At 40.4% G+C, this 10,813-nt stretch overlaps 1 protein-coding gene across 2 annotated transcripts in view; it reads right to left on the bottom strand.

Annotated features, from left to right (window-relative positions):
* Positions 1-979: 979 nt before the first annotated feature.
* Positions 980-10,813, bottom strand: part of LOC102199974 (somatostatin receptor type 2-like) — an 11,723-nt gene continuing 1,889 nt past the window's right edge. For both annotated transcript variants that reach the window (XM_005721851.1, XM_005721852.1), the window contains exons 2-4: positions 8,788-9,473; positions 8,056-8,381; positions 980-7,092 (exon numbers count right to left, since the gene is read on the bottom strand). In XM_005721851.1, the coding sequence (XP_005721908.1) occupies positions 6,661-7,092; positions 8,056-8,381; positions 8,788-9,169 (1,140 nt within the window). In that variant the 5' untranslated portion in view covers positions 9,170-9,473 and the 3' untranslated portion in view covers positions 980-6,660. The remainder of the gene's footprint in view (positions 7,093-8,055; positions 8,382-8,787; positions 9,474-10,813) is intronic.

Below are 10,813 nucleotides of genomic sequence, written 5' to 3'. Positions count from 1 at the left end.
TGCCGTCATCTGTCACATGACCCAGCCCTTGCAAGTCATGGTTATCTGTCAATTTTAAGCTCACATTGCGACATTAACATTTAGGAAGCCTTATTTGCCATGACTACTATCGCAGAAGACGACGCTAAGGATGGGGTGAGATGGATGCAGGTAATCAGCTGTGGCTCCTGAAAGAAGCAGCGAGAAGATATGAGGACGCTAATTAGCTTAACATGTTACGGAGATCCTGGTAGTGCTTATTTGCACAAACACAAAGTTCAAAAACATAAAAGAGGAATCATAAATGTAATACCTAGTCAGACAAATACATATCAAAACACTATCTCTGAAATGCACTAAAATCAATGCTTAAATGTTATATCACAAATGCATTTTTTATTCTCAAATCAATGGTTTAGTGCTTTAAATGTTTATCTTTTTAGAAATACAGCTCATGTTTTACAGTTTATAACAGCACTTACAGTAAATGCTGAGTAAATGATTATGGAAATCTCAATACGGTTGGAATCAGACATCCCCCCAGACAACAGGAATGTCATGCCTGATATTAGGGAGGCTTAGGTTGCTCTGGGGTAGCTGCTACTCCCCCTGACATATCCCTTTTAATTCATTTGAATTGTGTGAGATAAATAACCTCACGTGTCGTCTCTCTCTGTTTTCTCTGAAGGAGTCAAGCTGTAACTGAACAAAAATGTGAGAGCTAAGTGGTTTTGTGTTTGGGAGTTCCTCCACAGCCTCTTGAGGGTTGTTGGCGTTCACCAAGTTCCACCGAGTATCGTCTGTAACACTGTGTATTCTGCGTGATGTGTTCAAAGATCAAGGGAAAACTTGGAGTCCCTCCAAGTTATGCATTCCAGTGGAAGGCCCTTCAAGTTGCATTTCCAGGAACTTAATAGCTAGGCAGTAGTCCACACTAACACATACTCACAGCCAAACGTGCATTCAGTAACTCACAAACACACCAGTTTAACCATGGCCCGCATTTTAATTGCAGAGACAAGGACACTGACCTGTCCATTACAATCATTGATCACGTTATATTCTACAGTATGCAACAACAGAGTCACAAATAAACATCAGCTTTTGACATTAAAGCACACAAACAGAAGCTTTGTACGCTGGGGAGATAGCAGTAAAAGTAACACACTCTACATCTCTGTTATGTTTTAGTTACCAACATCTAGAGTACAAAGGCCTTTGGTTGGTTGGTGTCTGGGGAGTAAGGGTGAGAATGAAGTTTTCTTGTACACTGATGTCTTTACATGATTGGGTTCAAGGCACATCAATAAAAGTAACAGCACAGAAATGTACATAATCACGTCTGCACATGGCCGGTATCAAGCAGTTTATTACTAGTTGGTGTAGTCAGGATTATAGTGTGATATTCACCCAGAATCTCCTGATTTTAACCTAAAATGACAGAAAAGTATGGCCTATTATGAGACTAGGGTGCATGTTTATGCATTTTCTTTCTGTGTATTACCAAAAACGAAAAAAGCATCACCTAGTAAAGTGTGTAACACTGGTTTTGGTTGGTACTGTGATGCAAAGTGGAATATTAAGCCACCATCCCCATGCAGGAACAAACAGAAGATACATACTGAATGTTTATAACGAAAGGTGCATCCTCAGGAATGCACTATTAGCCCTTCGCAAATTAACGAATGTTTCCAAGGAAAGAAACGGCATACAAGAAGCCAGAGGTCTCCCGCCTCTCGTCTGTACACTATACAGTGATGGGCACCGGCCTTGAAAGGCAGACGATTGCCCTTTTCACATTAGGTGCTGAATTGTACCCAGCAAGTAACTAACCAAGATACCTGCTAATTTATTTATTCATTTTTTAATTTTTTTGTGAATAAAATGACCTAATTCCAGGTCTTGACTTCACAAAATGACAAAGAAAGCAGCTACTACAAACAGCGTCTCATTCCCCCGGCTCTCCTTTGAGCACTACATTTACACTGGCTTTGGCACAAACTATCTTCATCAACATCTATTAAACACCACGATGGTCCCGTAAGTACATTTAGCGTGTCCGAGTAGCCAGTGGAAACGGTGTTTTGTGTGTTTTCTTCAGTATGGTTCAGTACATTTCGTCGTTCACTTTAGGTGGGTGTAAAAAGTGCGTCAGCTCACATTTCACTCCACCAGCCGTGAATGTGACTGAAAGACTGAGAAAGAAACAGACAGAAAAACACAGAGAGTTCAAGTAATTAACTCTGGATGATGGGAGATCAGTTCTCACACTGCAGGCTTGAAGACGCTAAATACCTTAACTGCAGTGGGTGAGGATCTGAAATGAGTCTTTTCACCGCGGTGCACATGTTATTTAGTAAAGCAGAAAAAGGAAAACATACTAAAATATACTGCATGTTTCATTACGGTTCCTGTTTACTGTTCACTCTTTGATTGCTGTTACATACACAGTCCGGTCGCCATCGTCATTTCATGTATTTTTCAGACTATGGTACAAGGATGTCTGTGTGACAGAGTATGAAACAGGGCTAAAGCACATTAAATCACAGCATGCCTACAAACTTCCATAAACATGATTCATCGGGTATCTTTGTAATCCTGTTCTGACCTGTTACTGAAGGTGCGACTGACCTTGCTGGAAATACTACCTGCAGCAGTGACAACACAGACAGAATGTCACGACAAATTACTGGGTGTGTTGCCTGCTACAAACTGGGACTTGCCTCTCTGTGTGTGCAGAGCCTCACATTAATATTATTAGGAGTAGCCTCTTCTACCTCATCTCTTTTGATTGCATTGATTGCGAGCTTCCGGCCTGACTGATATACTGGAACCAACTCAATCTGACAGTGGAGCGTGTACCCAGCAATCTTGTTGTTGCTGTAGAGGCTTTGACAAATAGTCTGGGAACCAGGTGTTGTGAAGGTGTCTTGTGGAAGTGGATGTGAGTAAAATCATGATAGCTAGAACAGAACGGGATGTCTTCTGTGGACGTGGTAAGGGTTTCTAAATTCAGGCTATTGTGAAGATCTTTTTGCTGAAGCCCATTTTGCTCATACAGAATAAATTATATCTATATTGGTCATGTTTTTGCTAGCCAGTTGCTGTAGGTAAGTTAAAATTAGTAATGATGGACGATATAAACACTATCTGATATATAAGAGGACTTCCAAATCAAAGAGGCTAAACATATCCTGTAGCCCTTGTGGCTCCATGGCTTTACTTAATCTAAGCCCTGACTTTAGCATGCTAACATCTTTACATTGATAGCAGTTTATTATGCAGATATTTATTGAACATTTTTACTCCTTGCTAACATGTTAGCTTGCTAATGTTTCTGACTGAGTTGCAAATTCAAGGAAAGCTAGCATGCTAACATGCTAAACACAATGTTAAAAGGTTAACACACTCGCTAAATATCTGTATAATATAATTGTCAGGATGTCAGCATCAATGAGCGCCTACTTTTCCAAGGGCTCTAGTTCCAGAAGGGAATTTCTCCAAAAAACCTTCATATTAAATGTTTGAAGCCTTGACCCAAGCTGAGCAGCTACCAGGTGAACTGTAACATGAAAATCTGTTTACATAAATACTTTGAATGGTGAAGGAACTACTACATTCCTCAGCAAATATCTTCCAAACTTCCTGAATTTAATCCTTGACATTACTGTAGTCTTTTTGAATACATTTTGTAATTTGTGTTGTGTGTGTTTGGGGTTAGGGTTTCTTACGTTTCATGCTGATTAAGTGTTAGTGGGTTTGAACATTTCCATTACAACACCAACTTTAACTAATCAGAGGCATTGCTGTTTAAATTTTGGACATCTACTTTTGACTGATTCAGTATTATGTAGGTCATGGTCAAAATCCTGATGAAGACTATGAATGGAATTGGCACTTTTCAAAACTCACTATTTTATTTTGGGCCTTATTCTGGACAGAAAAGTCATGTTTCCCTTATACCATGCTCTCTATTCAGCTCTGTATGTTCTGGAACACAGAGTATCTAAATATGTATACAGGCGTTTAAACCTGCTGAACCAATAACTTCTTTCCATTAGTTTTGCAGGTAATTGGATTTTAAACCACATTATCAAATAGTGTAAATGACAGACCTGACGATGGCAATTGATGGAATGTTAAGGGATCGCCAAAACATCTTAATTCATCAAAGAGGTCTGATCAATTTAGCAAAATAGTGAACTGACAGACCAACACTGCCGAGGCTTGAACCACCCTGCAAGCAACCTAGAGTCTCAAAATATAGATCTAAATATATATAAATGTCCAGTAATAATAGACTTGGTCGCAAATTTGAGCTATAGCTGTCTACTTATTATTTCCGCTCTTAATTCAATGCATTAAATGCAATTGAGAGATAGTGAAATACTATTCAAAATATTTTGATCGTAATGCTGTTTGCCATATACCGCAACAACAAACTCTAGCGACTGTGAAGACCAACTACATGTTGGTTTTAAATTTGTTTTGACCTGATATTTTCATATATCTAAACTTTGCTGAACTGTTCATTTGGACATAAAACTTGAATGTGTCCGGAAATGTGTGACATGTTCCCAGCAGCAGTGTCCTTGATTTTAAAAGAGGGGCTATTATGCTAATTTCCAGCTCCATGTCATGAATTATTCTTGGGGTTTACTAGAGTAGCTTTGCGCAGTCAAAGCTCAAAATTATACCATACTGAGCATTGATGCAGCACCTCATTTCACCCTCTGTCTGAAACAAGCTCTAGTGCCAGTTTTCTTCTGATTGGCTGCCCCTCGCAAGCAGAAGGTCTGAAAAGGCGGAGCTTCGTGCTCACAGCAAGAGCTATAAGCCTGAGATGATAATTTTAGGAATATTCCGTCTCACTGACATCCTAGAGAGCCGATTCTAGAAAAAACTGATCATGAAGACCAAATGTTTGGATCTTAGATGTTACCTGTACATACACAAGCCTCATTATTTCAAACTACATGTTTAATATGGACATCCATCACACAGGAAATCAACAAAAGCACTCCATTTAATATTCCTTAAAAAAGGACTTTACGGAAGTGCAAATGCATCAATTGTTACTAGACTATACTACCTCTCGTGGTCGTGTTTCTTATTACCATTTAGCAAACAAGTCCACGACAAATGACTTTTTAAATGTAATACACTGTATAAACTGCATGTTTGAGCTATCCTTACATTTATTTATGAAGAAATACATCCCGGCTCTGGAAACACTGTGTCTTTGAAGAAATAATGCATTATTTTTCAAGTTGTCACCTTGATCTCTTCCTGTCAGTCATGCTAACACAGCACACTTCAGTCTTCAAAGCATTGTCCTCATGTGTGTTGTGTTCTCAGCGCATACACTGCATCCACAAGCTTTAGTTCTTTTTTCATGTCTCTGCGTCTCCTTATCCATCCATCTCTCTCTCCTTCCCTGTTCGGTTACATGACACATTTGTCCGCCTTCTGTGAAATTTCGGCATCTTTGCAGGCACACGCTGGCTGAACCAAATGTGAGTCTGAGCAGAGTGTTACGACATTAAATTGGGAACTCTTACATTGCCAAAACACAGCACTTTACACTTATGGGGGCTCTTTACAACGGCACAAAGTAATGTAAAGATCAGGATACGGTAAAAATACTTTTGATGGGACTTTACAAACTCAGCAATACACAATGTAATAGCAGTTTTTTCCTTTAAAATTGTTTTTGATTTCAACACATCCACATTTGTGAAGTTTCCCAAGAGGTTGAGAGAAAGCCTTTTTCCTATGCACAAAGTCAAACTGTTGTAAGGGAACAAGGTTAGAGACAGACACAGTTTCCCATTCTTTCACTAAATCAATAATCCAGGATGTAATATTCAGAGGTTTGCAGATCTGTAGCTTCTTCCATCTTGATACCAGCTAGAATGGAGAGAAAATAACATCCTTTGTTTGTCGGCTTTGCCGTTTCGTTGCCCCGCTGATCATGTAAGACCAGACTAATCACCTGATATGAATAAAATATGAGCATGAACCTTCAGGTTGTAGACTCAGATTCTTATCTTCGAGGCTCTGGGGAATTACAGAGTTGGCTATTTTCAATCAAATGTTTTGCCTACTTCTCTCCATGGTACTTCCACATCCGGAGAAATCGTTGCCTAAAGTTTTTTAGCTAACACACACACACATACACATTTTAAAAAAGAGAAAAAAATCAGTCAACTAGAGCAAGGATGGCACTCGGTCCCCTCAGACTTCTCTCTGCCATTGGAGTACTATCCAAAATATTTCTTCGTCCTTTCCACCACGCTCCACTTTCACATCCTGCCTCCTCAAGATCATTTCGGGCAACTCCATAAAAGCTTGAAGCTGGCAAGCACAAATAGCATTCTTATAAATGTTTCATGTCACTTATCTCTGAAAAGTACTTGAGTAAAATACATATTCTTGCTCCGCCTTAGGGTTAATAAGCTCAAGTTGCTTCATTAACCCGATTAACAAGAGTTTTGAGCTCGAGTCAGTGCACTTCCTCTGACCTTTAAAAAGATTAAGAAATTGTTTATTTTTCAATTCGACTTTGCTCATGCATCAGTGTCCACGAGCAGTTCTTACATCATCCGTTTTCTCATTTGTGTTTTAACTTGGGGTTACCACAGTACACTGGCAGCCTGTCAGTCTGTTACTGGCACTCCTTTAAATGCTGGTCTGCAGTTCGCCATTGAGCAGGGTAGGATTGTGAGTGTACAGGTTGGCATTAATAATCGAAGCTTCGTTAATCATCTTGCTCCTGTCTGCCCTGCTGTCGCTGCGCTCTACCTCATCCAGGCCTGCCACCTTTTTCAAGCACAGAACATTCTGAAAACTCTTCTTGAAGTTGTCTGACAGGAAGGCGTACAAGATGGGGTTGGCGCAGCTGTTAGCGTAGCCGAGCACCACCACGAAGTCGAATGTGCTCTTCACAGCAGAGGTGGGCTTGATTGAGCCGGTGACAGAGGTGACATTGAAAATGTAGAAAGGCAGCCAGCAGAGGACGAACACCGCCACCACGATGGACACCATCCGGGTCACCTTGCGCTCTGAACGCTTACGCTTTGTGGAGCCCACACGCAATCCGGATGACTTCACCTGGCAAAAGGAATGGCTGTCAGTGGCTTAAAAGTTCCCAAATAAAAAAGTACAGTGTTTCCATAGAAACATCCTAGTATTATCGGGTTTTTTCCTAGCTGGGCTAGGTAGCCTTTCAGGACTAGCTAGCCAAAATCAAAGTCCTATTACCCTGTTGTAAAAACAACAGTGATCTATGGGTTGATAAAATTGTGTCTACGGACACGTTTTATTGCAAGCCAACATTAAACTAATGACAGAAAAGTGTTTAAACAGACATTATTAACATATTTACATGTTACATGTTAGCCGCCTAGCTTAATTGATTCTGACGATTGAGGACTCTGGAATGTACTAATAAAAGTGCACACTCGGTATGCACAATGGCTGCCATCTTGGCAACGAAACAGAAAGGAAGACACTACTAATCAATTTTCAGCCACTAGCAAAAGGCTGCACTGTAACTGAAAATAGCGAGTTCAGTGCTAAATATCTTGCTAACTACCAGTGAACATTTTCAGGTTTCAACACTTTATGTGTTGTGGCATTATTTGATGTTTATGCATGATAAAGTGATTTAGTAATATGTATCTTCAAAAGACTGTAAATATTCCCAAAATGCTGTAGCTGGGAAAAGAACCAGATTTCCCAAATGCAAATCATGTGGAAATTACTTCAATCACAAAGAAGTATTTAGTATGCATAGTGTCATAAGTGCAAGCATAGGATCAAAGGATCTGGATTAATGTTCTTTTCCTTTATGTATGTACTGCATATTAGTTGAAGCAAAAAAATCTATTTAGTTAAAAAAGAAAAGGAGACTGTTATTAGCTTTTTTTCATGAGACAGTGGCAGTGTTGTTGATTTCTGAGCTAACATTTCAAACTAATTGAAGTGGACCACCAAAATGTTGAATCTGCAATGTAACCAAATCTTGTTGGATTTTTGTTGTGTAATTTAGAGCGTGCAGTTGTGGACTCTTACCTTGACTATAATGAGCAGGTAGCACATACATATAACTGCCAGCGGCAGGAAGAACCCAATGAAGAAGGTGTAGAATATGAAGGCCGTGTAGTAGACATCCTGAGGCTCCGGCCACACAATGCCACACACTGGAACCTTGTTCAGTCCACTGAAGATCAGAGTTGGCAGGATGACTAACAACGACACACCCCATACTGTGAGGTTAATTAGCTTTGCTACACGGGGTTTCCGCCATTTTGTAGACTTAATAGGGTGAACCACAGCCAGGTATCGATCGATGCTCATTACCATGAGACAGAAGATGCTGGTGAACTGATTGAGAGAGTCTGGGATGGTGTAAAGAATAAGAAAGAGCAGAGGAGTGGAGAAAGGTAGAAGTTGAGTTTAGACTCAGTAACACTTGATTAAAAAATACATGTATGCTCCTGTGAGAACCGATGAAAAAAACGAACACAACCAGTTTTTGCTTATAGTACAGACTAGAAACAAGAAATCATGTAAACGCATCACATTGTATCTATTTCATTACCTTTCTTTAGCAAATGGAACACTTTAACACCAGGTCGGATGTGACTGAGCACCAACTACGTGTTGGCACGACTTCAGTTATTTAAAACAGTTTTTAATCACATTTTTCAACCGAGATTTGACATCTCAAATGGTTGTTCAAACAGCATCAAAATGTTTGCCGAGTTTCCACTGTGAACCATTAACCATATGCTTTTCACCCACCTACGCTCAAGATCATTCGGCACAGAGCCTCTCCGAAGGGCCAGTGCACCAGCGCCAGCTGCAGGGCGATGAATGGCAGGCTCATCATGCACAGAACATCTGCCACTGCCAGGTTGAGGATGTAAATGTTGGTCACCGTCTTCATTTTGGCGTAACGTAGAATAACATAGATGACCAGGGTGTTACCACACAATCCCACAGCGCATACCATGAAGTAGATGAAGGTAATGACCACTGAGCTGGTCTTGTCCTGGTGATGCTCCTTGTCTTGAGAAATGTTGAAGCCCAGGTCGGAGTCATTCCCTTGGATGTCGTACCAGAAGGGCTCAGGGATGGAATTGTTAGGGGAATTTGGGAGGAAGGGCAACTGATCCAAGGCCATGACTGCTGAGAGCAAAGTGGTCTAATTTCCTAAAGGGTTATGGGTTTCTCTAATCCAGGGTACAGTGATGATGGGAAATATTAATGAGTCAAGGGTTCAAATGACATGTTTCAAAGAACTGCTTTTACTAATAAAAGTTACAGAAATACATTTAAAAGAGGCTTTGAGTGATGGATTCAAGGATAAAGGTAAGAGCCTGGGGTCCTGGGAATATAAGACTTTGACTTCCAAGGGTGTGGGGCTCTAGGGATGAGGATGACTCAGAAATTTTCACATAGGAGGAGCATCAATTATCACATCTCAGCTGCAGAGAGACAGTAAAAGAGAAGGGTGGGTGGGGAGAGAGACAGCAGAATAGAAAGCAATAAGTTGGGTTGAAGAACAGGGACCATTTCGTTTGACAAAAAATAATAACAGTCCTCCAAGATCCATGGCAACAGTTGCAAGGTTACTTTACATAACTGCTTTCACACCTCACCAGAGCATCATGTACAATATTCTCTCTAGAGAATCCTCTAAATAGTACCTCTATATGTTGTGTGTGATTATCCTTAATGCTGCTTATTTCGCTCACAGCAACATTTTTGGCACGCAGCAGTGGAGAGGAGATAGCCAGCACTAAATTGTACATGATGTGCAGTTTCATAAATATAACATTTTTGCCACTTTCTCCTTAATTTGACACAAAAGGAAAAACAGTAAGTAAACCAACTATGGGACTGGGAATTACCTCAAACATCAAGCTGTTTACTTATTGAATTGCCAACATTTGCATTTGCACATTTTTGCTCATATGTCAGGCAAAGGTAGCACAGCCGACAGGAAGAGATCAAGGTGACTGTGTGTTTGAAGGTGAGCGATACAGAGAGACAGTCTGGTTATCACTATAGGTTATTACGCCTGTTTCCACTGTTGTACGTTTAAATGCAGATGCTGAATTTGATGCCTTTTTTTCTTCCTTTCTCACTCAGACCATAAATCCTGTGATGCTACAGGTCGGGGGAGTGTGCTAATATGTGTTTACGCCTCCCCCACCTATGCATACATGCAAGAAAGAAAAAAAAAGGACGCCTGAGCAAGAGAACGCCAAGGGCATCGGGGAGCTGAAGACAAATGTTTATTCAATTGATCTCGAGGACAAACAGCTCTGACACTGGAGCGAGATCACTTACTCTTCCCCATCCAGTGACAGGTCTGGCTCAGCAAGGACAATAGTCCACTTCTTGCTTTCATTATTTACACGAGATGAGCCTGTGTAAAGCTGTTTAGATAATCCACTTTGAGTAAACAAGGTCATAAAAGATCACAAGTATTCAGGAGATGGCAAGTGAAATGCTTACATCTCTGGATCACACTAGACATCATTCCACAAACTGATTTTCTTGCAATTAACTGTTTAAGCCCTTAAAACCTTGCCTCGCCTTCCTCTCATGGACAGTTTAACATGTAAAACTTACTAATTTCAGATTAGTTTCAGTGTAGACCTTCAGTGGAATCCTTTGTTAGACTAATTATTGGTGTCTACACTGTTGTTTCATGAACATGGACTGTGCTAGGAATCAAAATTTGGAATTTATTCCTGCTTAGTGGTCCTTGTTTTAGCGACACCTGTGGTTACTGGTGGTAACTGCAAGCGCCGGAACG

Source organism: Pundamilia nyererei, unplaced genomic scaffold (genome assembly GCF_000239375.1).
Source record: "Pundamilia nyererei isolate P.nyererei 1_Seehausen unplaced genomic scaffold, PunNye1.0 scaffold00005, whole genome shotgun sequence".
Taxonomy (NCBI): Eukaryota; Metazoa; Chordata; class Actinopteri; order Cichliformes; family Cichlidae; genus Pundamilia; species Pundamilia nyererei.
Note: the sequence above shows the minus strand (reverse complement) of the source record. Positions and strands in the feature narration are given on the sequence as shown.